The sequence below is a fragment of the Apodemus sylvaticus genome, chromosome 4, assembly GCF_947179515.1.
Source record: "Apodemus sylvaticus chromosome 4, mApoSyl1.1, whole genome shotgun sequence".
NCBI classification, from domain to species: domain Eukaryota; kingdom Metazoa; phylum Chordata; class Mammalia; order Rodentia; family Muridae; genus Apodemus; species Apodemus sylvaticus.
In genome coordinates, this window is record NC_067475.1 from 46706724 (window position 1) to 46734573 (window position 27850).

General features: G+C 44.6%; 1 protein-coding gene across 6 annotated transcripts in view; it reads left to right on the top strand.

The window, feature by feature from the left end:
- Cdc14a (cell division cycle 14A) overlaps positions 1 to 27850 on the top strand; it is a 154119-nt gene that overhangs the window by 80068 nt on the left and 46201 nt on the right. For 3 of the 6 annotated variants that reach the window (XM_052179379.1, XM_052179377.1, XM_052179381.1), the window contains 3 exons: positions 11275 to 11362; positions 17994 to 18224; positions 23966 to 24104. In XM_052179379.1, coding sequence (XP_052035339.1) covers positions 11275 to 11362; positions 17994 to 18224; positions 23966 to 24104 — 458 coding nt within the window. Of the gene's footprint in view, positions 1 to 5302; positions 5504 to 5530; positions 5681 to 11274; positions 11363 to 17993; positions 18225 to 23965; positions 24105 to 27850 lie in introns of those variants that run through there. The other 3 variants (XM_052179382.1, XM_052179383.1, XM_052179380.1) reach the window with 3 other exon arrangements.

Sequence of the window (27850 nt, forward strand, 5' to 3'; positions counted from 1 at the left end):
TTCTTTTCGTTCTCTGGCTCTTACACTCTGCGCTGGAGCTGGAGTGTTATGGTGTCTGTCAGTGGGTCTCTGTGTTTGTCCCCACTGCAGGAGGAAGCTCTGCTGCTGATGGCTGAACAAGGCACTGATCTATTTATTAGTGAAGCAGAATTTCATCAGGAGTCATTTTATGGCTTCTTTTTTGACCAGTAGTAGCATTTGGTTTTTCTCTTGGGCCCCTAGGCTATCCAATCTTGAGTTCTTAGTCACGCAATCAGTTTTGGGTATGGGTTCAGTCTTGTGGAGTAGCCCTTAAGTCAAACCAGATATTGGTTGGTTCCTCCCACAAGATTTGGGCCACCATTGCTCTAGCATATCTTGCAGGCAGGACTCCATTGTAGATCGATGGGTTTGTCGTTAGGTTGGCGTTTATATTTCTCCTTTGGTAACATGCAGAGCATCTTCTACCAAAGATACTAGCATACAGGGCTGGGAGGTTTAGGTAGGTCCCCAGCTTCAGTCTCCATGCTGTGAGTTGTGCGGGTGTTGTCTTCAGTGACCGGGCCTCGCCATCAATTTGTGGAGAACAACTCATGGCCTTGGCCACCGCGTGGGTGCTTTGGATGTTACCACAGGACCATTTTGGCCAACAACTCAATCAGATGTAACCCAATCCTGATTTGGAAGCTTCATTTGGTGACAAGAAATATCCAGTTGGGGCTCTGACTCCCCATCATTTAGTGATTTCACTCAGATTGCCCTCAAATATGTATTATTTTAGGAAGCTTTTCTTGTGTTGGGTTTCCATACTATGCATTGAATGGCCCCTAATTTTAGCTATTCCTCCCCATGTCCCCACCCTCTTACCTTCCCCTCCCCACTTGACCCCCTGCTTCAGTCCCCATCTCCCGTCTGCGCATAACTATCCCTTGTATTTCCCTTTCCTAGGGAGATCTGTCTGCCACCCAGTCCCTTACACTGAAGTGGTCTATGGATTGTAGCTTTGTCATCACTGACTTACGGCTGATATTCACATGCACACAAATGCATGCCTTTTCTGTCTTTCTGAGTCTGGGTCACCTCACTCAGGATGAGTGTTTTTCCTAGTTCAGTCCATTTACCTGTTAATGTTATGATTTCATTTTCTAATGGCTGAATAATTCTCTATTGTGAAAATGGACCACATTTTCTTTATCTGTCTGTTGAGGGACATCTGGGTTGTTTCAGTTTCCGGCTATTATGAAGAGAGCAGCAATGAACACGGTTGAGCTAGCGTCCCTGTGGTAGGATGAGATGTTCTTTGGATATATACTCAGGAGTGGGACAGCTGGATCTGGAGGTAGATCAGTTCTGGTCTTCCCAGGAACCACCACACTGAGTTCCATCGTGACTGTACAGTTGCACTTTACCAGTCGTGGATGGGGGGGGGGTGCCTCACTCTACATCCTTGCCAGCCTGAGCTGTTACTTATTTTATTGATATTACTCAGACACTTCTTTACTAAACTACACTTACTATATTGTATGGCTTAAGAAGGCTAGGTACTTGGAAAGCTAAGGCAGGAGGATTGCCATGAATTCAAGGCTAGCTTGAGTTATAGAGACCTTATCTCAAATAAAACCAACCAACCAACAACCAACCAACCAAGCTTATTATCTGTGATATTAAATAGTTTCTCCCACATATTTATGTTTGTGTGCAGTGTGTCTGCACACATATGCATAGTTTTGCATGTGCGGAGGCACACATGTGTCTGTGTGTGTATGGGGTGGATGTCCACGCACGTGCATGTGGAGGCCTAAGGTTAATAAATCGTCTATCCTTCTTCTCCCTATTCATTAAAGAAGAGCTGGTCTCTCAGTCAAATTCAGAGTTTGCCAATATGGCTGCGCAATTCAGCCAGTCTGTTCTAGGAAATCTGTCTCTGCCTTTGGAAGCTAGAGTTAAGAGCAGGCTGCCACGCCCCACGTTTCTGGGGATCCCATGCTGGCCCTTGTACTTGCCTGGCAGGTGCTCTAACTGCTGAGTCATCACCTCAGCCCTTTAAAGGACGGTTATGTGACCAGAATGCTACTTATCAATACAGAGGGTGGGTCAGCAGGGTGTAATCACTTGCTCTAGTCTAATGATGAACGGGTGCCTGGTCCTTAAAGGTTATGTCTGATTTCACCTGACATTCAGGAATCTAAAGAATGCCACCTATAATTAGTCATAGGAATATTTTAGATATTCCACTAGGGACATTCAGAAATGCTAGAAAGAAATGGTGAAAATATTTTAAAAGATATATTTCAATTAATTCATTATATCCCACATATTTCAACATAAAGTTAGTACAGAGATTATTAATGGAGTGTTTTACATTTTTAAACAACACCATGCCTCCGAAGTCCAGTGTGGAGTTTGCACTTCGGCCTACTGCGTCTGGTCTGTTCATACGGTATGATGCAGGAGCCATGCGTGGCCAGGGTAATGTTCCACAAAGTGACAGGTTTGCCGAGTATGGTCATGGTCCGCTACAGTGGCAGGAAGCCTCTGGGAGAGCGGGCAGTGCTTTATCTGCTCTGACTGTGAAGGATGCCTGCCTGCTTCAGGAGTTTGGGTATTTCCTTGTGACCAGGGGATTATTGCCTCTGGGACTGAGAAATAGCATCAGACACAGATCTTGCAAAAAACAAAACAAAACAAAACAAAACAAAACAAAACAAAACAAAACACCTTTTAGAATATGGTTCCTCCAGTTCCCACATCAACCTGTCTGTCCTTTTGTTCAGACATACATTGCTCAAACAGTCAGAATTCTACCAGTAATACTAGGAGTATCCAGATTCAACCAACCATTCAACCAATCCACTCACCCACCCAGACAAACAACTAACCAAAGTCACGTGATCTGAAAGCTCCCTGAGGAAATCGGTGTCAAAACGTCTGTACTTTCCGACAGGGCTCCTAAGACATTCTCAAAGAGCCCGAGAACCAACACAGCAACCACTCCTTTGAAATCTAGCCAGGGATCAGTTCAGGAAAACAATATTGACCTTTTGTCCCAAGGAGAAATGTGAAAATAAGACCCCTAGTGTTCAATTTACACCGTGGTGCTGTGTGTGTATACGTGAGCAATACGCCCTCTAGTGGTGAGGTAACTACAGGACAGTCTGCCTTGCCGACTTTGGCGAAGCTAGGTTCATAGCTCCCTCTGCTTTCCCGGAGGCGCTTTGTTTTGACGACTGGTCCAAGAGCTGGTGACCTTACAGGAAAATGCAGAGCAAGGTCGCCCACTAGCACAGTACCTTGTTCTTGCTTGTGGGATGATTGCTGGAGACGAAGTGCGGGGGGTGGGGGAAGGAGCTTCAGGGGTGATCTTTTTGGGGGGCGGGGGAGCGCTCATCTCTGTGTGTCACATTTATTACCTTATGTAGTTTTTAAATTTCAAAAAGTTGCCTTAAGTAGCTTTCTGGGGATTCAGTAGAGTTCAGAGTTCAAGATCAAGTTCAGAATTTAACAACTACTTAGATGGCTGCCCCCCACCCCTGTACCCCAGTAAGTCTACTACCCCCATCCCCCCCTTTGAATGAATGCTGTCTGAGAAATAGCTGTTAGCAGGAGAGTATTGTTTCAGATTGTCAAGCTGTTGACTTGAATTTGTTCTCTCACCTGCTGACAATCTGGGACATATCTTTGACCTTGGCAGGTGAGAGCCACACCCGGCTAAGTCTACCAGAGCACAGAGGAGCTTCCGTAGGAGCAGGGGCACCGCACAGGGCTTCTCATTGGTTTTTACCATGGCGCTCCGCGAACAGGATCATATTTGCTCAACACCCAGTAAACACAGTTCACACCTGTCAGCAGCTGGGGCCTCTGCTCGTTGGCGGTTCAGTTCCCGCCCACGCAGCTCCATTCTGATCACTTTGGCTGGGAAACTTAACTTTTCAAGAAAAAAAAAAAACAAAAAAACAAAAAAACAAAAAAACAAAAAACGCTGGGACCAGGGAGATGGTTCAATCAGAAAAATGCTTGGCAAAGTAAGCACGAGAACCAGATTGTAGATTCCCTGAGCCTGTGCAAAAAATCTGTCCCGGTGGCGAGCCGTCTGTAATCCTAGCACTCGGTGCGGAGGTGGGGGAGAGGGTTGGGATAGAGGCTCAGGCTGTTTATGCGGCTGTGAGTCATTCTCAGCCCCATGTGGCTCATGTTGAGTTGTGTTAGACCACACTATGTACACATCTGTGTCTTCCGTGTCCTCTCTGTGCTTGTGTGAAGAAACTGCCTTATCTGCGTTTGCATAAAGTAGCCCACTAGCAGAGTCTGCTCACCACAAGGAGTCAATTGGTGTTTAAGACACAAAATAACCAAAAGGTAAGCAAATGCTCATCATAGGCAGACCAATTTCTTTTTCAGTGGAAATTGACCAAAACTGGTTGTTAAAAATTTTTTTTGAGATTATAATTTAATTACAACATTTTTTCCATTGCTTTCCCTCCCTTCCACATCTCACTCTCCTGCAAATTCGTGGTCTCTTTGGTCATTGTTACTGCATGCATCTGTGCGTGCATACATATCATAGATACACATAGTTCTGAATATAGTGTGCTTAGTCCATATATGAAAGCATATATATAGTGCCACCTGTACATATGTTTTCATACTACCGTTTTGTATTGAATAACCAATTGGTGTGCTCTTCCCCGAGGAAGAACCTCTCCTATTCCAACAGTCTGTCAGTTGCCGCGTAGAGTGGAAACCTCCTGGTAAATCCATCCAGTTTGCTGTGCTCACTCAGTTTCCACTTCAGTTCATGTTCAGGCAGACGTTAGTGAGACCTTTTTGGGTGTAGCTTCTGATATTACTCGGAGACACAATTTCACAGCTAACTCCCTAGACTAAGACTTTTAATTAAGAACACATTCTAGTTTGGTAGTGACTCTCCAGGGAACATATCCATGATGGCTTAGAATACTTTTTTAGAATATTTTTTTTTTTTTTAGAATACTTTCATCATCGGCTTGTCTATGTGAGAGAATTTATAACTTAGGGAAAAAAACCAGTTATGTGCAACACAGATCACTGGTTGGTGGGTTTAAGACTGGGATTCGTATGTAATGTGAACTTAGTTTATGGTATGACTCGAGACTGTCTAGGCTGACTGTGTCCTTCATTATACCAGGAAACTGTCATATAACGGGTGGGTGTTGACTCTTAAGCCTAGCACGCTCTGTGAGGACCAGTGATGTTTGTTATGTCCTTTATCTAGGGTCTGCAGCAGGAGTCGATGTGTGATGGGGCAAGGCTGTGCTTGGGAGTGGCTCTGTAGAGCAAACTGGAGTGGACTCTGGATGCTGCTTGGCCTCTTATCCTCTCTTGGTCATATACCGTGGGCAGGACTGCATGCTCCTGTCTCAGAGCCAGGGTCAAGGAGGGCAGATGTGTGGGCCTGTCCTCAGCCATCTGGAGCCATTGCAGAGCTGTGCCTCCCACAGGGATCTGACTATGAGAACTATCTGAAGCATGCTTCTGGAGTCATCTCGTATGTATTTCACCCCCGAAAGGCCACAAGTTTAAGGTGGCCAAATTCCTTCCTGGCCACGACAGCTGCTACTGAAGAGGGGACCCAGGGCCTCCTCACGTGCTAAGAAATCGTTACTATTAACAGATCGCATCGGCCAAGTCTGTAAGACTTGGGAGGCTTCCCTCTCCCAAACAAGTATGTTTCCCCCTTTCTCTTTAATTATTGCTTAGTTTATTCCTTTCCTTTCCCTGCTTTCTTTCTTGGTGTCTTCGTGTATTTTGGTTTTTGCTATGCTGATATTGGATCTCACCATAGTCCTGGTGGCCTGGAACTCATGACAGACCTCTGCCTCAGCCTTCTGAGTACTGGGATTATAGATATCTTCTCCTTCTTCTTCTTCTTCTTCTTCTTCTTCTTCTTCTTCTTCTTCTTCTTCTTCTTCTTCTTCTTCTTCTTCTTCTTCTTCTTCTTCTTCTTCTTCTTCTCTTCTTCCTCTCAGCCCCCTTCCTCCTCTTTTAACTTCCAAACTATTTAAACTGTAGCCTCTGTAACTATTATAGTTTGATGTTCCTGCCAACATAGTGTCCAAAACCAAACAGACCAGGTTTGGTCCTGCGGCCAGTCTCTGATTTCGAAGGCATTTTCCTTCCTTATTTTGTAATGCAATAGTTCTTGCATCTGTCTTCTTGCAATCTCTGGTCATCTTTCTCAACCTTTCTCATAAGCCTTTTTTTTTTTTTTTGCCCACCCTGAAACGCTGATGTTATAGGACCTCATGATTTCTGTGAACATGCTTTCAAGTACACTGACTTTCCAGTGTCAATAACAACATGTGTACTGTAGTCCCCAGGCCTTATCTCTTGAGCATTAAAATGACATCAGCAAGCATATTGGATTTTCACACCCTGTGGTTGAGTCTACTGTGAGGTAGTGGACCATGCCAGGAAACTTGGTAAGGTTGGGTGGGTTCAGAAACCCCAGCCCCTCATACATGAGGACAGTAGGTGTTCCCCTGACCCCCAACCCAATTCCTGGCTTGGAATACATGACCATAGCCCCCCACATAGAGAAAGAGACTTGTAGCACAGAACACAGTTCTCCACACTAATGAGGAATCTAGATGGTCCCGACAGTTTAGCCAGTAAGCATCCCTTCCTGGACATTCCTTCCTGCAAAAGCTCTTTCATCTCTAGTCCACCCTGAGGAGGTGGTGTGCACCTGTTCTGCACGATGAACAACCAGTAAACAGTTTGGAACCAAGGACCGTCTCTCTCCTTAAGAAGTTCCATCAGAGAGCTTTTGTCTTACAAACCCTCTGCCTAAGTCTCCTGCAGAGGGCCCCTCAGTGCTCCCAGACACTCATGGCTAAAGTGAACTGGAGTTCCCGCTCTCCCACGCCTGGCTCATCATCCTCAGCCTCCAGGCCCCCTCTGTTCCTGACTGGATGCCTGGGAGTTTGGGTACCCCAGCTTTGGCCTTAGCCTGTGTTGTTTCTCACCCAGGCTGAGGTCCCCATCTTAGGTTGCGTGCGTGCGTCAGTGCTTCCTGCAAGCAGGTCACCTTACAGCTGTGCAGGATAAAATGCAGCCTAGCATCCGGCAGGAGTTCCCACATCCCAGCATCGAGGCAGAACACACAAGTACAGTCTGCAGAGGTGTTCACTGGCCTGGACTGTTGGAACAATCTCTCAAATATCCCCACCTTAGCTTTCTTCCTTGCCCATGGTCTGTCTTCCATACTGTCCTTCTACCACTGTGCCTCTCACTTCCAGTTGTTACTAGTTGAGGGGGCATAGTTGACCTACATCACACACCTCCTTTCTTCTGCCACGCTTTCATTCAAAAGTAGAACCAAAGCAATAATCTGGAGCTAGATGCTTATCTAGCACCAGAGCATGGAAACTTCATTTTAACCCAACAACTCAAATATTGACTATGCTTTAAGCTCATAAAGAGTCTAGCGCTGTGGTATTCTTTGTATTTATGTAATAAAGCTGTCCTATCAGTGTGAATTTATTGATTCAGAGGTTAAGGAAAATGCAATAGCAACAAGTTACAGTTTCTTCTTCTTCTTCTTCTTCTTCTTCTTCTTCTTCTTCTTCTTCTTCTTCTTCTTCTTCTTCTTCTTCTTCTAGATTTATTTATTTTTATGTGCATTGATGTTTTTGTCTGCATGTATGTCTGTGTGAGGGTGTTGGATCCCCTGGAACTGGAGTTACAGACAGTTATAAGCTGCCATGTGGGTGCTGGGAATTGAACCCAGGTCCTCTGGAAGAGCAGCCAGTGCTCTTAACTGTTGAGCCATCTCTCTAGCCCCAAGTTAGAGTTCTTGACATATGTTTTCTGGGAAACCATGCATGGTAGAGTGATGAAAAACACATATTTCCAGGCTAGACAACTTGTGTTGGTAGTCTCGCCATCATCCCCAGGGACTCTGTGTTTACTGTGCACCTAATAATGGCAAAAGTCCAAATGTTTGTGCTTTTGTGACCAGTGCACCATAGACATAAGTACATTCTCTGCAAGTATAGAAATTGACATTTTCAAATCAAATTCCATTTTAGGGACAGCAACTTAGCTGTTCAAGGGAAATCTGAGCTAGAGAATCTTACACTATGGAGAGTTTCAGCATCTAAACACATCCAGCGTAGGAATGAGATGATTATCTTGATCAACTGCAGCTTTTCTAGTTGGCGTTTGATGGGCAGGGAGCTTTACATCAGACGATGCTAAATCAATGCTTGTGTCTCAGGCCCGCTTACACGGTTCTTCACAGAATGTGGTAGGGTTGGGAAGTACCTGAAGCTCCTGCCTAGCCTGGATGCTTTGAAGTTTAATTAGGACCACAGATTTGTGTTATTTTAAATATTCTGTCATCGACATGTTAGCATTTATGGAAATCACCGGCAAAGGGATGCAGATGTAAAGTAACTTTTAGTGGCCTGATGTAATTGTCATCTCCGAGGTTTACTGCCTCTGTCTGCTAATCTAGGCCTAGTCCTGGAAATTTCTAGCCTCTGTACACTCTAATCTAGAATGTTTTCAGCCTCTGAGAATTACTGCTGAATAAGCTCACCCATTCCTAGTTCTTCCTGAATTTTGGCGAGCTGGTTCGATTCTGGTTTGGTTGCTCTGTCTCAAACTCCTCTCTAAGGTGATGGATTCAATTTTGCTTTTCTCTCAGCCTCTCCTGAATGGCTCTGCTTGGCCTCAAAATGACTTCGGAATCTGTTTTAATCTTCTGGCTCCCCCTCATTCTCTGGCTCACTCCGTTTTGACCCGTGTCTAGCTTGTTCTCTCTTCAGCCAATCTCTGTAGAACTATCCCAGTAAAGCTCCTCCTCCTGTCTGCACTGGTCCGTAAGCGCCTTTCCTTTCTTCTCTCTTTCCCTGAGAGTTGGGCATATCCTACTATGGCAACTCTTTCTCTGATTTACTGTTGTCTGCCACTTAACTAGACATCACTTTCAAAGATGGCTGTTTCCTTCTACAAACTAACTTTACCTTCGTTGTTTGGATTAAAGGTGTGTGCTAAGGGCTGAGCCACACCACAATGAGAAACAGGGCTTTTCAGTAAACAACACAGTCTTGGGGTTCACAACGTGATCAAATATCCTGCAACATACAGATGATTGTTCTGGAACCTTACCAGAGTTCTCTTATAGTATTAGGTCAGTTAAAAGCTGTGACTTTTCTTTCAAATTTAAATCTAAAATCTTTTTTTCCCCTTTTTGGTATTATTGAGACAGGGTTTTCCTCTATAGCCCTGGCTGTCCTGGAACTCACTCTGTAGATGAGGCTAGCCTTGAACTCAGAAATCCGCCTGCTTCTGCCTCCCAAGTGCTGGGATTAAAGGTGTGCGCCACCACTGCTCGGTTAAATCTAAGATCTTATTGTTTAACTCTACCAACGTTTCCTAGGCTGCTAAAGAGTCAGGTTTTACCCATTGTTTACCATTTTAGGTAGGAAGGTTTATAAACACAATTCCGTTGATTCTGAGAATGAATTGATCTTGATGATAAATTAAAGTGAATTTATCTCACTGCCTCTATCATATGATGGATAATAAAAGGTTACTATTTAACCAAACAGATAACTATAATCAAAATGAACAGAAGAAATTCAATATATTCACCTGTCCTCCTTAGTGGCCAAGGATACAGAAGAAATTCAATATATTCACCTGTCTTCCTTAGTGGCCACTGTCTTCTACGGTTGATAAGGACATGCTTTTGCATTTTGATAATTGAAGTTCATGTTTATTCTTGACTTTTTAAAGTGTAAAAGGGGTCCTATTGGATTATTCATTTAGACTATTTAATTTAAACAAGAAACATTTTAATCCCTTAGCAGAAAGTCATACCTTTGATTCTTTATTCCAGTTGATTAAAAAGATAGCTACACATCTGCTTATGCATCTCTAGATTTTTAGGGTGTTGTAAAGAGATTTTGTTTACTATCATTGGGCTACTAAAGTGGATACATGTTCAAGATGTAATATAAAGATTTTTTATATACCTTTTTTATGATTGGAAGATGTATCTGTGTTTTAGGAATCCAACTTGGCCGGTCAGGCTTTGGTTTCAATGGAAGTGGCAGTGGATAACATAAATAAGGGAGTGGCTTTGATTGCCTTGATGGTCTAGCGTATTTCGTACATGTTTATTTTGTACTTGCCGAAGAATACAATCTCTAATTGGCTTAGGTGCCTGCCATGGAGGCCCTCACCGTAAGCTGGAGGAAGTGTTCTTTACATGGAAACTTGTTGCTTTCCTGAGGTAGAAGGAGACTCAGGCCAGGGGTGGAGTTGGGTGTGGAGGTATGAATATTTTTTAATGCATTACATAGCAGTCTCCTGGTCACTGGCAAAGTCTTGGGTGTAACCCAATCCCTGTCCCAGTCTGGATGGGTTAGTAGCCCCCGACAAGGAAGAAAATGAGGAAGGGAGGAGGAACGGGGATGTGGGAAGATGAGCTATTCCTTGGTCTGTAGGCCTTTGCTGATGAGCGCGTTGAGTTTGCTGACTAAAGGTTGACAACTATTAATCAGTCAGCCAGCCGATACATTTTACTTGGGTTCATAGAATTTACAAACTTATTTAAAGATGGTCAACATTCAAAGAAAGATTTCATGGTAAAGTCTTGTTTGGAAGGTCAGACCCAGTAAGTCAGCTTTCCAGGGTGACAAGTTAGCCAGAGCTAGAAGCACCTGCCTTTATTGCCAGCCTTTGTTTGGGTTTGGCACCCTCTGCAGGAGACGGTGGCCTGGAGGTCTACAGCACCTCATCCCTGCTTCCTGCCCTTTGCCAGTCTTTAAACCAGCATTGGTTGTAGGCATAAATACTCACAACAACAACAACAACAACCAGAGAAAAGTGAATGTGTTTATTGTGACCTAGATATTTATAGTGTTTTTCATCATTTAAAGCCTCCTTACCTAATAATGTTCATGGAAGTGCTTATAGTTCCTATTTTCTCTTACCTCAACCTATTTTTTTTTTTCTGGAATAAAATGTCATCTTCTTTCATTGTAGACTGACCAGGAGACGAGTTTACTTTAAGATAAATAAACTTACCATACAGTCTATAGTTTTCATCATCTGAGTAGAAACTTTTCTTAAATGAGGTGATGCTATAGTGTTTTATATAAAAGGTGCATCTTGAAACTTATATAAGTTTCCCTTTATGTAAGTCCCATTAATCTAGTACCGATGGTGTGATAAGGACTTCCTAAACTGTGTAGAGATTATAAACTATTTTTATTTTCTTTTTTTGCCACAAAATTCTGCCAGCGAGTTGAAAATGGGGACTTCAACTGGATCGTTCCAGGAAAATTCTTGGCATTTAGTGGACCACATCCTAAAAGCAAAATTGAAAATGGTAGGTAAACATTTATTGTAGCTCACTTTCATTATGTTCTCCATAATGTATTTCTGTATACAATTCGTTTCCTTTGCTAATATCCTTTGAGGAATATTTATTCATAATTTTCAAAATTGAACAGTAATAACGTGAGTGCTAAATGATAAGCTCCTAGTGTGCTTTTTCCTTCATTTTTTTTTAAACACAGGTTTATTTTATTTTTAATTATGTGTATGTGTGTGCGTGTGTGGTGTGGTGTGTGTGTGTGTGTGTGTGTGTGTGTTGGGGGAATATGTCATGGGTTGTGTGTACACAGAGTCCATTGCCTACAGAGGTCACAAGAGGCCATCATATTCCCTGGTGCTGGATTTACAGGCGGTTGTGAGCTGTTTAACATGGGTGCTGGGAACCCAACTTCGCTCCGTTGCAAGAGCAGCTCATACTCTTAACTTTTGAACCATCTCTTTAGCTCCCTTGACCCAGTTTTCAGACACGAGCTATCAGACTGCTGTAAACAGATCATTCACTTATATGAATAGCTTACGAAGAATCTGAGACAGAGACTGGCCAAACCAGTGAGCAGAGAGCCAAACTCCAGCAAGCACGCACACCCAAAGCGGTTTTATTTTGGACTGTTGTAGCTGAAACTTGATGTTTAACTAGAGCAGTGGTTCTCAACCTTCCTAACGCTGTGACCCTGTAGTACAGTTCCTCATGTTATGCTGACCCTGAAATTTTTTCATTGCTACTTCATAACTGTAACTTTGCTGCTATTATGAATAGTAATGTAAATATCTGATATGCAACCCTGTGAGAGGGTCAGCTGACCCTTAAGGGAGTTCCGACCGACCCACAGGTGGAGAACCACTGGGCTAGAGTCTCCATCCTAAGAGGTGATATCTTCTAGAAACTCCATAGTTTCTGTAGAGAATTTTAACATTGTAAATACTTTTTTGAGCTTAAAATAATTTTCTAGCAGGCTTAGTAATATTGATCTAGTTATAATGAGGGCTTGGGGTATTCTGTTCTGAGAAACTCCATGTTCTGAGAAAGGTGAGAGAGATTTTTTAGTAGAAAAGCTGAAACTTCTTTTTTTTAAAATATATTTTTATGTTTATTTCACAATTTCACGTGTATATATACACAACGTATCGTGGTCATATTTGATTTCTAAGTCCCACTTCAGCTCCTCTTAGACCCTACCACCATACTTCCCTTCTTATCTGCACGTCCTTTTTGTAAAAAATCAAACCCCAAAACCAATAAAACCTCACTGAGTTCATCCAATTCGTGCTGCCTTTTGCGCTGGTGAGCATAGGCAAAGCTCTGTTAGCCACGCCCCAAAGAAGTTGACTCCTCCCACCACTAACACCCACCTGTTTCCCATAGTTCCTCGCGCAGCAACCATGTCATGTCTAGAAGACAGCAGTTCACGGCTCTAGTCTCCAGCCACAGCTTCTCTGACCCAGGCTGAGAGAAGCATTACTTTGTGGGCATGAACACACACTTAGAAGGCAGTTTGACAAGGTGTCCACTTAGCAAATTGGACCCCCCCACCACCTCCCAGGGCCCGTGATCTCCCCAGTCATAGGCTTTTGACCCAGTTTATAGTACCAGGGATAGATTCTCTCTTGTGGAGCAGACCTAAAAATCAAACAGAAAGGTATTGTCTGTTCCCATACAGTCAGCCACACACGGTGGACACATCGTGCTGGACGGGCTGGTGTTGTCACTCAGCTGGGTGAGACTGTTGACAACTTCTCCCTCAGCAGCCTGCATCTTCTGATGCAATGAAAGCTAGCCAGCAGGGAGGAAATTTCCTGTCAGTCCCAGCTTGATTTTCCTGTGTCCTTCATCCAAAGTGTGTTGTGTCACCAGCAGTAGGGTCTTAAGATCTAGCTATGGTGGATAGTTAAGGAGAAGCTGAGATTTTTGAAATAATTAATGATCAAACAGCTGTTGATAGGAGGAAGCCAAAGGAAGACCTATGATCATGGGACCCGGCAGACGGCACTGTGCGTCTTAAGGCTGTGTTTGTGTGAACAGAGGCCAGGTAGGGCACTACTGAACCTCCTTAACTCATGTAGTTTTGGCAGAGGGGAAAGAGAAGTCCCTTTTTAAAAATTGAATTAAGAAATTATAACTATAGAATGAAACGTGTATTTCAGATTTTAGATTTCAAAACCATTCCATTAATGGACAATACTAAGCACACACACATACACACACCACACATCCCCGCATGCACGCATATGCACACACATACACACACTCACACTCACTCATACTGGAGAACTGGAGGGTAGCTTGAGACAAAATCCCAGATACTCAAAAGAGTTCTTTTGTCCATTTAGTGAGCGCAGCCTTGTAGGCAGGTTGAGGCCTGGCTCCCCTGACCCTTACTAGTTGTGGAACAGGCAGTGAGCGTCCTTCCTTCTGTGAGCATCAGTTCCCTTTATAGCCCAAGGAAGGAACAGCTCCATATTTGGGGCAGCTAGTGAGGATAGAGACATGGATGAAGCACCATAGGGTGGCAGGTCCCTTAGCAGCTACACAATTATATTTTTATCACGATGAGCTGGCTACCATATTATCCTCCCTAGACTAGCCATTTCACTGCGTTTCCCCCCACTTTCCCAACTTTAGAACCAAGTCTGGGAAACGCTGAATTGAAGCCTCTTAGCTCTGAAATTGTTTGGTTAGCCTGCTCTTTAGCATCTCTGGGTCCTGTGATTCACTGGTGTCATGTCTCCATCTAGTGGCAAGATGGGGTACGGGATGGGCGAGCGACCAATCAACCCTGGGTGGACTGGTTCTTTCTAGTCCCTCACAAGTATTCGAACTTAACAATAACGCCGCCACACACTTGCTGAAAGGTCATAGGACATTTGGATGATTTTTCTTGGTTTTAATTAATTCAAAGCCCTTAAGCCCACTTCTTCTCTTACTTGGTGTCCTGATAAATAGAATGGTGTTGAGTCTTACCCAAACCACTGGCACAGGTGCTCGCATTTGAGTTATAGGAGTTATAGGGCTTAAACGCTGGCTAGCTCTGTGTGCCTGGAGTAGTAAGCTATTCAGGCATTAGTTATTCTGTGACTATGTGGTTTAATGAGATAATCCAGATAAGGTACTTTGGTGCATGGGGGCATAGCAAGTCCTACTCTTTTAGGGGCTTTATTATTAAAATTATTAAATCTATTATTATTATTATTAGGTTATTATTAAAATTATTAAATATATTATTAGGCATAACAATACCTAATCTGTTGAGAATGCCCGTCTCTTGGCCATTCCTCATATGGTACAAAAGCCTTTATATTTCCTCACAGCAGTCATTTCTCCCTTTGACCTATGAGTCTGTTGTTGGGAAATTATTCTTAACAAGGAAACCAACTAGGAAAACAGAGTTGATTTTTGTAAGTAGAACAGTGTGTGTTTTCTCTCTGTGTGTATAAATTGCAGTGTCCACACAAGAGAGGTGACGTAAGCTCCCTGTAACCTGTTTGTTCAAATGCAGCGAGGCTGGGATTAGTAAACCTGGCCTTCCAGTTCCACCTCCACCTTTTGCTGATATCCAAGCATGCCCGCTAGTGCTCCTGTCCTGGCTGGAGAACCAGTGCGGCTAAGTGAACTAAAGCGACATCTACTGGCTGTGTCGGGTGGTGCACAACCAGTAAGAGAAGGCTGGAGAACTAGAAAATGGGCAGTAGCCGGAAGAACATTGTACCTGCAGGGTCCACACAGGAGAACTGGACCCATGCCCAGGGACTGCAGCCAGAAGGAGTTTTTATTTACTCATTTAAAATTTTATTCACTTAATTAAAAAGATTAGCATACACAGTCTTAGATATCTGTTTATTTTTGAAAGAAGTGTGTTTAAGTAGTCTCCTTCCCATCATCCCTCCCACTGCCCGATACCCCAGCCCTCCGTCATCCCTCCCACTGCCCGATACCCCAGCCCTCCGTCATCCCTCCCACGGCCCAATACCCCAGCCCTCCGTCATCCCTCCCACTGCCCGATACCCCAGCCCTCCGTCATCCCTCCCACTGCCCGATACCCCAGCCCTCCGTCATCCCTCCCACTGCCCGATACCCCAGCCCTCCGTCATCCCTCCCACTGCCCGATACCCCAGCCCTCCGTCATCCCTCCCACGGCCTCATACCCCAGCCCTCCGTCATCCCTCTCATGGCCTGATACCCCAGCCCTCCGTCATCCCTCCCACGGCCCGATACCCCAGCCCTCCGTCATCCCTCTCATGGCCCGATACCCCAGCCCTCTATCATCCCTCCCACGGCCCGATACCACAGCCCTCCATCATCCCTCCCACGGCCCGATACCACAGCCCTCCGTCATCCCTCCCACTGTCTGATACCCCAGCCCTCCGTCATCCCTCCCATGTGTACCCCAGCCCTCCATCATCCCTCCCACGGTCGGTACCCCCGCCCTCTCTTGTTACTCCCCTAGTGATTCTGCTTTCACATCAGCATGCCCCGCCCTCCTTTCCCCTGCTTCCTTAGCACCTGCACCTCTTTCCCCCTCTTGCTCTCCTAGTCTTCATTGTAACTACGTTCATTTCTATACATATGTGCATAATTACAAGCTAGGATCCACAGATGAAAGAGAACATGGGGATTTTGTCTTTCTGAGGTTGGGACACCTCACTTAATAATATAAGTTTCAGATTTATCCATTCCCCTCCTCTCTGGAAGTTTCATTTTCTTTACAGCTGAATAACTTCCCACTGTGAAATGGTTCCACATTTTTATTATCTCTGTTCATGGACATCTAGGCTGGCTATAAATTTTTTCTATTGTAAATAGGGCAGCAATAAATATAGATGTGTAGGTATCTTTGTGATAGGATTGAAGTCCTTTGGATATATGTTCGTGGGTGGTACATTAGGTCATACAGTCCACTTGTTTTTAATGTTTTGAGTAATCTCCGTTCAGATTTCCACAATGGCTGTACTAGCCTGCACCCTGCCCACAGTGAATAAAGGGTTCCACTTTCCATACATTTCCAGCAGCGTTTGTCGTCAGAGTTTTTAATGTTAGCCATTCAGAAAGAATTTAGTACAGGGAGCTTGTTACAGTAAGACTAACAAGAAAGATAGCAATGGAGGATACAGAGTGATGGAGAAGGTAGTGGGTTCCTTTGAGGCTGAGGGATGAAAGACTTGAAGGGCAGTTGGGAGGACTGAGGCCCATGTGGGGAAGAGCCTCTGCTGGTGCTCAGAGCTCTGAAGGGAATGCCAATTACGGTGTGCTTTTGGGGTTTGAGGAGTCGAGACCCAGAGGCCCTGCTGTGGGAGAAGACATCTGGCTGGTTCAAGGGATGCCAAGCCGAGACGCGAGTTCTGACTGAACTGCTGACAGACGGGAAGAGAGGCTTTCTTTGGTTGTCCTGTCACCTCTCCTACTCTGAGAGCAAACAGGAAGGAGATGGACCCAGAGTTACAAAGACTGAGTTGCTGGCCTGGCTTGGAGCTAAGAGGAGATTAAGAAATGACAGGGTGAGCAGGACACACTGCCAAGAGCACCGTATGGAGACCCTCTAGAACATTCTCTGGAGCATGTCATCCCCGTGAACTCCACTCCTAATGAGGTCACGCACTTGCCTGGTCTGCCAAGAATTACCAGCAGCTGGAGAACCCTGAACGGGTGAACCTTGATTGAGTGATTGGTGGCAACTGGTGTGTTAGGAAATTAGTCCTCTCAGCCGCAGGGGCTGCAGGGAAGGTTTTCAGTGACTCAAATTCCCAATGGTCACTTTGCATGACTGGCCAAGAGTAGATCAGTAACTCACTTGTCTCTGAAGCTCCCAAGAATGTTTGCTTGCTGGGGGACATGCCAGGGCGTCTGGAGATTGTCTCCTTCACCATAAAGAAAGTGTCTAGCAAAAGTTACTCTCTTAACTTTCCCTTTGAAATACTAATATTTTTATTGGCCATGCATATATTTATGCTACATATATGATTGATTAAAATGATGTATACACTATGGAACGGCCGTCAAGTTTAACACATGGATCCGGTCCCACACGTTGTTTTTAACTCTAGGAAACACCACACTGTGCATTAGGGCCCTTGGTCATATTCCTCTTGTCCAGGGGAACCCTTGGACCTCCGCCTCCACAGTTCCCAGCTGTTATTTTAAGGAGATAGTTTTGAGAAATCTTACAAGCTGTGACTCGGACATTTCAAATGACGAATAATCATAACCCTGTTTTACCAGGGAGTTGTGCTACAGATGGAAACTACCTCTAGCTTCAAAAAAGCTTTAGTCGTGGCTGAAACGAATCTGTTAAGACTAATGATCAAGAAGGAATATCACCGCAAATCACCCCAGCACTGCTCTGTACAATTGAGTACTTCAGAACTGTCTTTGTTTGGGGCCTCCAAGATTATGTTTCTAAGATTCAGATTCTAGAGGTTGCCACTTTCAGTGAACTCTTTCCAAAACAGAGGGTTTTTTTGTGTAGGTTGTAGCTGCCTCTTGGTGGTGTTAGCGGCTACTTTGATGGCTCCGCTGTGACGTTTCGCACTCATGAGACACTCTTTCCTCCGATCTCTGTGAGATTTGAGCACTTTGTTGTTTCTGCGAGGTGGCACGTGGTTTTCCGCTCACTGTCGCTGTTGGCCTGTAGGTTACCCTCTCCACGCTCCCGAAGCCTACTTCCCGTATTTCAAAAAGAACAACGTGACCACCATCGTGAGATTGAACAAAAAGATTTACGAGGCGAAGCGCTTCACAGACGCTGGCTTCGAGCACTATGACCTGTTCTTCATAGACGGCAGCACCCCCAGCGACAACATCGTGCGAAGATTCCTGAACATCTGTGAGAACACGGAGGGGGCCATCGCGGTCCACTGCAAAGGTGTGTGCAAGCTCTCGGGGGTCCGCTGTGCTGGGGAGGGGCCGGCCGGAACCCACCTAAGAATGAGCTACATCTGCGGGTGATAGAACACAGAGGGATGTTTTCCTTTTGTGTTAGACAGTTGGAACACGAGCCCATTTTAATAATCCCTTCCCCAAAGAAAGGATTAATCGCCTTGGTGGTGGAGTCCAGCTTTCTGGACAAGTCATGGCATGGACTTGTGACTCTTCTGAGCCCAGGCTTATAGACTCTGAACACCATAAGCAGGGAGGAACAATTCCTTCAGAATTGATCATCTTTTCTTCATACTTTTCCATCATCTGATATTTAGTGTTTCCATGTTGGTGTGTGTGTGTATGTGTGTACGCATGTGTATGCCAGAATTTGACAACTCAAGTCTTCCTTAGTCACTCTCCGATTTTGTATTTTGAGACAGGGTCTCTCCCGGAAGTGGACTTCTGGAGTGGGCACTTTGACTCAGACTGCTCGGGTAGAGCAAGTGTAGGTCCCAACTTTAACAAGTCAAAATGCAGGATTTCCAGTTAAATTTGAGCGTTTCCTTAAAGTCAGAAGGAGCTTAGATTCCACTGTAGGTTTTCCAGTTTGGGGATCTTAATTTCAGCAGAGACAAATCACTCCTGGGAATGGAGCCTCTAGCGTGTCACTCGCAGCTATTCACAATGCCGCGAGGTGGCGCTGCACACACTGGCTTTGTATCCACAAAGGCTTTTTGTTGTTGTTGTTGTACGGTATGCAAATCGGCCGGTAGGTGTTGGAGATGGTGCTGTTCTTTTCCTGTGCGGAGCGCTGCTGTAACTGCCTTATTCAGACAGTGTGGCTTTGGTTCTGACAGAAATTAAAATACCATTTTGTAGGCCCTTGTTTCTATGTTTAAGATTTGAGTAGGTGGAGGAACCTTGCTGAACATGTGAGCTGAGCGCAGCGATGCCAAGCTGCGTTCTCCCAGCAGCCTGGAAGACAGGGACGGGACCGCACATGCTCCCGATTTAGGGATGGCTCCCCCAGCCAGGCTGCACCACCATTGGCTACAGCTCTTCTCTTGCCCTTATTTGTGAGGGAAAGACCCTGGCTTGCAGGACCGGCCTCTCTCTGGGATGTTAGGAAGATGCTCCTCGCTCACTTCTTTGCTTCTGGTCTCTCCCGGAGACAGAGTGCTGGCTTGTTGTGAACATCTCTTTGGCACCCTAAGTTTGTTCTATTGTAACCCTCCTGGCCGGAACCAAAGTACTCCAAATAGAGTCTTTTGCCAGCTGTTGAGATTACGGACCTCACGAAATTGGATTTTCCTTAAGATTTTCATGGTGGGGGAAGCCAGCCAGCTAGAGGGAGATCTCTCCTCTCCTCTCCCCCCCCCCCCCCCCCACATATCACTGACAACTTGTTGGATCACCTTGAAAATCTTAAGGGGTCACTCTCCTCACTATAACACATTGAATAAATTCCCTTTTCTGTTTTCTATTCTCAAATGTATCTTTAATTAGACAATTGCTGATAGATGGTTGTACTTGGTTCTTTGTGTGTGTATCTCGAGGTGTGGTGGGGGAGGGGCAGTTGGGACCCAGCCTCGGTTGGGACCATAACTCTGGTAACGTGGTAGTTGCTCAGGTGCAGGACAAGGGCCCCCATTCCCATATGTCACGTGTCAGAACCTGAGGGCTTGCGGATTGCGGTAATGGAGCTTTAGTATGGTCTAGTCCTGTCATCTCTTTCGAAGTTCAGTTTCCTATTTTAACAACAACAAAAAAAAATCAGCATTTTCCCTAGGAGATTAATTTGGCCTTTTGCCAGTCAGTTTTATTATGACAAGGTTATATGTATATCTGTATATTTATATTTTGGATCAATTGACTTGGGGAAAAAGACATAGCTTTCAGTCTTAAATTTTTTTCATACAGAATTTTCTTTATCATGTTTCCCTTCCCCCAATTCCTTTCCTACCCTCTTTACCTCCCTACCCACCCAACCTCATGCTCTCTGTCTCTCTCAAAACAAGAAAACAAAAGACAAAAATCAAAACAAACAAAATATCAATAAGATGAAAAAAAATGCTCAAACAAAATAAAACGAAACAAAAGCTCCCTGGCCCCACAAAAACATGGGGTTCATCTTGTGTTGGTCAACTGCTTCTGGAGGCGGGACCTGCCCTGGCACGTGGTTAATGCGAACAGGGAGACTCCCCTGGGAAAAACTGTTTCCCATTGGCAGGAAGAAGCATTTTGGTTACGGCTGGGACCCCGTGTCTGCTTCCCTGCCTCGGGGCTGGGATCCTGTGAGACTTGAACCTGTGCGGCTCTTGTGAGGACTGGCGCATCCTCTGAGCTCACATGCGCATCACTTGCTTTTGCAGCAGACGGGGAATTAGCAGCAATCCACAGCGGCCAATACGCAGAGAGTGAGAGACTTGGGAGCACTCAGACCTAAATGGGATGCCTTTTTACCACCCCCAACTCCCCCACACCACCACCAAGACTCAGGGATCTAAGGGGAAGCGGGAGGTGGAAAGATTGTAAAAGATGGTGGATCATTCCAAGGAAACAGTGTGTTCCAGACAAAAGCTTAAATTGAAACATAGTGTCTACCTCCATGGCACGTGGCGTCTAAGAAATACTGGGCAAAGACAACTCTGTGTTAAATATTCTAGCTGATAGACAGGTTTTCTTTGTATATCTCCTACCTGTGAATGTTTACCTCTTAAGAAATGTGGACACATTTTTCCCCTATGGGAGCTGTTTTTCTTCCCATATTTGCACTTTCACGGTTTTAAAGTGTTGAAGTGAGCTCTTAGAGGAGTCCCATTAATACAGGGCATTGCTTACATGTGAGGTGGCTTCCTCCTTTTCCCCTCTTGTTAATCCATGCAGGATTCTGCTATAAGCATCACGCCTTTGGTTTAATTGCAGCTGTTTTGTTTTTAATGGCATACTTAGCTACCTGGGCTTGCTAATTACTTTGACATCTGCCCTGATTAAGTCAGCTTAATTTCCTGGAAATTCAAGGAGCACTCAGTGTTTTAATTGAACTAAAGGAGATGGAAGTGAGCCTCCCATCCTTTGTTAAACGAATTCTCGGCGGGGGGTGTGGGGTGGGGGGTGGGGGTTGGTCTGGGTGGGGGGCTGGTGGTGGAGAGAAGGAAAATGTCATGTGTCAACATACAGCATCACTTGTGGCAAATTAGACACAGCTAATTTGTTGCAAAGATACAAAACCCACCACAAGGCCCTGTCTGCAGTCCATATTGTGGGTGATTACAGGAATGGCTGTAAATTGGGGGCATTCTCTGACACCAATATTCATCGAAAATACAGCAACATTGTTGCTCTCTTGTGTGCATATTGATGTCTTACTGGGAACCAGAAGAAGGACTGGCTGTCTAAAGCATTTGTTATAAATAGAGTCCCCTGCACCTTTGTCATGCGGTACCAGGGAGCCCTTTAATTACAGATGCTTTAACATTTTTGTTAAAGTTTTAATAGAAACTTAGCACTCCATCGTTGGGAGCTCTTACTGTGGTGAACAGAATAGGAGTACTTCACTAAGTAGGTTCTTTTTATAGACCTAAAATTATAGACTCCTTTTAAAAGGGGGGGGGGAGAAGCAGCTTCAGTTTCAGAGACTTTTGAACATTTGCAGCACCATGTCTTGGCTGTCAGAAGGATTAGGAACTTGACCAGGGTACCAGGCAGCTCCCTGCATGAGGACTTGTTGTGAGAGTCTCTAGGAAGAAGCCCCCTCTGCTCTCCAGACAGGGACCTGAACTGGAACTCCCGAGACCAGCTGGTTGTCATGGGTGCCTGCTCTACCATGCTCAGGGGCAGCGCCTCCTGCAGTTAAGCAAGCCTTGTCAAGTATCTGGAGAGTCACTGTAACAGTTCATAGTAAAGTGAGAGTCGGGAGAGTCATTGCAACAGTTTCTTCATGTTAAAGTGGGAATCCACTGAAGCTGTGGTTAACTTTATCCTCCGATTGATGTTGATGATTGATGTGGGTCAGAAGGTACTTGAGGTACACACACACACACACACACACACACACACCTCGTCTAGTAACAGTGCATGTATGCTTTTCTTTTTTTATTTTTCTTTATATATATATAAATATATATAATATATATATTATATATATATAATATATATATTATATATATATATATATGTTTTTTTTTGCACATATGCTTTTCAAACAAGAAAGGTGAATGGGAAGTCATCTATGGGCATGAACTTGACTCTCTTTGCCATTTTGATGGCATGTTTGATGTCCGTTCTAGACATCATTGCTATCAAGTGGGCAAACAGCTTGTGCTGGGTAAGACCCTTTTTATTTTTTCCTGCGTAAAGTGCAGATTTACATGCAGTACCTAAGTTCCTGTAGAAGTGCAGTTTCATGGTAAGCAATTAGAAATAAAATGTCCAGAGATGCCTCTGGGAAGCAGATATATCAAAAAGATGGCCAGATAGATGGCTCTGCAGGTAAAGGGACTTGCTGCCATGCCTGCCCCGCCTCACTGTGATTGCCGGGATCCACACAGTGAAGGAGACAACGGACTCTTGACCATGGCGGTCTGGTCTCTCTGTGTGCACGAACATCACAGATAAGCCAATGCAACTTAATTAAAGTAACTGTGGAAAAACTGACGTAAAGACATTCATTTTCGATATTTTTAATACTTCTTAAATTAGATTGGGTTTAAAAATTGATAAGCAGTGATGTACAGTACACCATTAGACGTTATGACTGTTTCTCAGATCCGATCAAATACTGCCCATTTCATAGTACGGGGGGAAGTAGATTATCTTCATTATGTGACCAGGGAAGATGCAATATTCTGTTTTTTTTTTATTCAACTCCATGGTTTTATTCATTTATTGTAGCATTGGGGATTGAACCGAAAGCCTTATGCATGAAAAACAAACTCTCTACCATTAAGTTACTGGCCTGGTCCTAGATTATCCATAGACAAAGCTACGGACTAGATTTCATCTCTCCCTCTCCTTCTTTCCCCCTTTCTCCCTCTCCCTCTCCTTCTCTCCCTCTCTTTCTGCCTCTTCTTTCTGACAGAGTCTCACACATTTTACCCTGGCTGGATGTGAACCTCATGATTCTCCTGCCTCTGCCTCCTCAGTTCCAGGATCACAAGTGTGTGCCAGCACACCTGATTTTCCTATTCCCTTTTCTAATGAAACTTTTTCCATGGATGAGTTTCAAGGTCAGAGATTTCAGTCATTTTAAATTCCATTGTGACCCAATCAAAGTGTCTTTCTAATTCACCTCTTGCGCCTGATCGCTGTCCCTCTCCCCCCCCCCCAGACCTTCTTGGCCATCTTTGCGCCCCAGCCTCTGCCCCCACCCCCAGCAGTTTTCTGCTTTCAGATCCATTTCTTGTATTCATGTCACTTTCTTACCCTAAAATGGAAGGTAGTTACCTTCTGTCCTTTCCATTGGTTAGGGAAAAGTGTGCATGGTTCTGTTTTGAGTTTTTTCCTTTTTCTTTGGTATTGGGAATTGAACCAAGGGTGCTGCACATGCTTGGCAGATGCTTTGCCAATAAACTACTTCTCCAGTCCGAAAACCTTACGTTTTTACATGAGACAAACTGCGTGAACGCCAGCCATTGATGCTGCCTTTGCACTAGAATTCAGTGCAGTCTGTGGACAGGGTAGTGTTCATGTTTTTGTGGATGCGTTTGCTACACTTTGCATTTCTTGTTTTCCTTTTTTTAACAGCTGGTCTGGGAAGAACTGGGACATTGATAGCCTGCTATGTCATGAAACACTACAGGTTTACACATGCTGAAATCATTGCTTGGATCAGAATTTGCCGACCAGGCTCCATCATCGGACCCCAGCAGCATTTCCTGGAAGAGTAAGTGCCCCCTTTCCAGTGAGTTCCTTTCCTTCTCTCCTCTGAGCTTTTCAACCCTTGTTCCCTGGCTGAGGACCCGGTTATAAAACGACTGCATTGTTAGAGAAGGCGGTGCTTCAGGGAGACTATTGTTGACTTGACAGCTAAGGTCTCTGATCTTGTACTTTGTATCTCTTCCATCAGGTGATGAGGGAGCTCTATCATCCCTGCCTACCCCTTTTCTGTCACTTTCTGTGCGTGATGTGGCTACGGTGCAATTTTCTCACGTCTTCCCACTTGGCACTGCTCTTGGCTTCCTTTTGCTTTCATGTCTAAAAGCAGAATGACTTATAAAGAAAAAAACCCTCACAACTGGGGTCAGTCCCTTGGGTCAGTGACTGGGTTTAGTGAGACAACCAAGCTGCTGAAGAAACTTCAGTTTTAGGAGTCAGTTTTAGTGAGAAGGAATGGAGGAATGAGAAGATAAGGTGCACTAAGCTTCCATTCTGACCAGGTCTCTGCCAACTCCACACTCATTATTTAGAAGCTCCCTTCCTTATAAACCCACTTACACTCATGCCTCTCCCTCCAACCCCAGGCCACGGTGCAGAAAGATACAATTTGTAAGAATGCCCTTAATGAAGCAGCTGGTTTCCCTTCAAATATTAAGCACTTAATATTAAGCACAAATAGAAGGAGGAAGAAAATTTTCATTTGTTTTGAGATAATAGCTCCAGTCGGCCTTGACCTCAATATGTAGCTGAAGGTGACTTAGATGGTTCTGCTGCCACCTTCTGAGTGGTGAGATGACAAGGTTGATTGAACCCAGACCTTTCTGAATGCTAGGCAAGTGCACTAACCAGTGAGCCACACCCCCAGCCTCCTAGGATGTGATGAAGTGGTTGTCTTCAGTCCAGTTCTGACTTATAGTCAGTTTCTGATCCTTCTGCAGATGCCTTCCAGTTAGAGTGATTGCATCTGACTTAAATCATTTTAGTTTGGATGAGCTGTCCTAAGTAGGAAAAATGTCCCAAGTAAGCTTTTTACATTTGAAATGATTAAGAAATCCTTGAGCCCCAGGAAGTACTCCTTCACTAAACCCACAGGGGAATAACTGCTAAGGAAATGATCACTACGAAATGAGCTGGAAAAACTCGGCTAGAGAGCATGAGATAGAGCGTGGTGAGTTCTAAAGAAAAGCTATGCATAAATAGAGTCGTTAAAGAGAGAGAAGTGCCCAGGTTTTTCCTCATGGGAGCGAACAAACTATTCTGATAGGGTTTTATTCTTAATGAGACCACAAGCTTTCTTTAGTTGTTTGTTTGTTTAAGATTTATTTACTTATTTTATGTATGTATACGAGTACACTGTAGCTGTCTTCAGACACACCAGATCCCATTACAGATGGTTATGAGCCACTATGTGGTTGCTGGGAATTGAACTCAGGACCTCTGGAAGAGCAGACGGTGCCCTTAACCACTGTGCCAGCTCTCCAGCCCCTCTTCTAGATTTTTGCTGTGCATTTTGTACATCTCTAGCATGAGGTATATGCCACGAGCTTATGATACTAACTGCTTGGTAATGTTGAATATGCTTGGGAAAGTTTCGAAACTTGAAACCCAGATGTTCCTAAACCTATTTCCTTAAGCTGTTTTCTGTCTTAAAATGATCACTCGGAAGACTGTCCTTTTAAGAGGCACATTGAAGCCTCTCTTACTCCAGGCTCTCTGCTAGGCACAGCTGAAGGACCCAGGACACTATTGGTTGAGGTCTTTTTGGTTGAGGTCTTTTTGTCTTTTTGGTTTTTTTCTGTGCAGAGTATCAGGGTTCGCCGTGTCTCCCTTTCTGCTTCTGCCCCAGTGCTTTCGCCACTCCATCTTTCTCAGCCTTCTCTTGTAATGGTGTCAGAAGAAATTAGCGTCCTGAGGCACCTGCACTCATCTTGAAGCAATGCCTTTTATCTGTAAATGCATATGCTATAAGACTTTGGCGACACCCTTCGATGTGAGTCATACTACAGTTTTCCAAGCATTTGCCTGTGCAGGAGCGACCTACTTCCATAGCTAAGTACTGTAATGCTTGGATTAGAGCCTTCCAGAAAGTAGATTTCTTTTATACCTTTTCTGCTTTGTGAGGTCTTTTGAACTTGCATAGAATAAGTTCCTCATGGCTTCTCACAGGCTTTCTTAGATAGTCTTTCTCAGTGTTGTGGCCTAGGGCTATTCTGCCAAGTTATCAAACTTAACTCATAACTTTTTAGTCTCTTATTCTCTCCTCTCTGGCCCCTCCTCTTAGTTTCACCTTTTCCTAGCCTGTGATTGGTGTGGCCCCTGGGAGAGGTCATTTAGAGCACCTGGGGCAAGCACTCATCCAGCAGCTGTGTTCTGTCTGCAGGCGTCGATCACGCAGTGTCGCTGCTTCCAGGGTGTAGCAGTAAATGTCTCAGCCAAGGTTCTTCTAATCCTGGCCTTTCTACTGGGAGAGGTGTGCCACAGGTAGACATGGGATTTGTATATGGGATAGCTTTTGATGGTAGGTGCTGTGAAGATGCGATAGAAAAGGGGAGAGGGCGATAGGGAGGGTTGAGGGACTCTCTCTCTCTCTCTGCACTGAGAGATCAAGGAGAGGGCTGAGCACTGAAGAAGGAGGAGAAAGTCTTGTGTTCTATGCAGGGAGCATATGAAGGTCCTGAGGTGGAAACACAGCCGCTGTTTCAGTCCGGAACGAAGGCTAAATGAGTAAGGTTGGGGGGGGGGGAGGGCACAGCAACCCCAGGACTCGGAATTCTGAATCAGGAAGAGACAAGGTCAGGGCTTGCTGAGCTACAGAGTGTTCCAGGGTAGCCTTAGGAATATAGAAAGATACTATCTTAGAAAACAAAGTGAAATTAAAAAAAACATACCCAAAGAGTTAAAGCTATTGTCTATGGGATGTATCAAGCCAGTGTGAGTGGCTGAGAGGTTAGGCCAGTACATTAGCAAAACACTCATCCCATGTAAGACCAAGAAGTAGAAAACACCAGCCCCTGCATCCCCTCCCCCCAGCCTGATCTTGTGGTTTTTGCCATTCAACTCCAAGCTTGACAAGGCTACGGTTCTGACTCGTCACACCATAAATGAACTGTGTTGGCTTTGGAGTCTTGTCCGAGCAGAACCAAGCAGTGTGTGTGCCTAGCTTTTCAAATATCCCGTTCCCTTCTATTGCTGTGTGGCATTAGAATGTTTGAATATGTGATTTTTTTTTCATCCTCCTGATGAGCATTTTGGTTGTTCCCAGTGTTGGCTTAACTTGCATCTTTTGTATGATCTGTTGGATGGATACCTGTGATAGAGCAGTCGGGCATGCATGCTTTGGGCCTGAGGAGTGGTAGCCAGCAGTTCCTGGAGTCTGGGAGCTGAGGGGTTGAGCAGAGTCTGTACTAGTGCAGGGCTCGTGTGGTGCAGGGGCCATTTGGCATTTTGGGAAATACGATAGATAGCATAGGAGTCCGAAGAACTGCACTGGATAAGCAAGTTTACTTACCCTTCCATGATATTTCCTGTTATTAGGCTTAGAAACTTTATTTCAAATGCCTTTTTTCCCCTTGCCACTTTAAACACAGCACTGAACCATCTCCTTTGTTGTTTTGTGCTAACAGTGATTTTTGTTTTGCTCTTTGCGTATACCCGACGAGAGCTGACAAAAGGCTTTCTCTGTAAACAACTGAAAAGACAGTCTATCTCGTCCTTTTTTAACATGCACCCTGAAGTTCTTAGTGAGGCAACTTT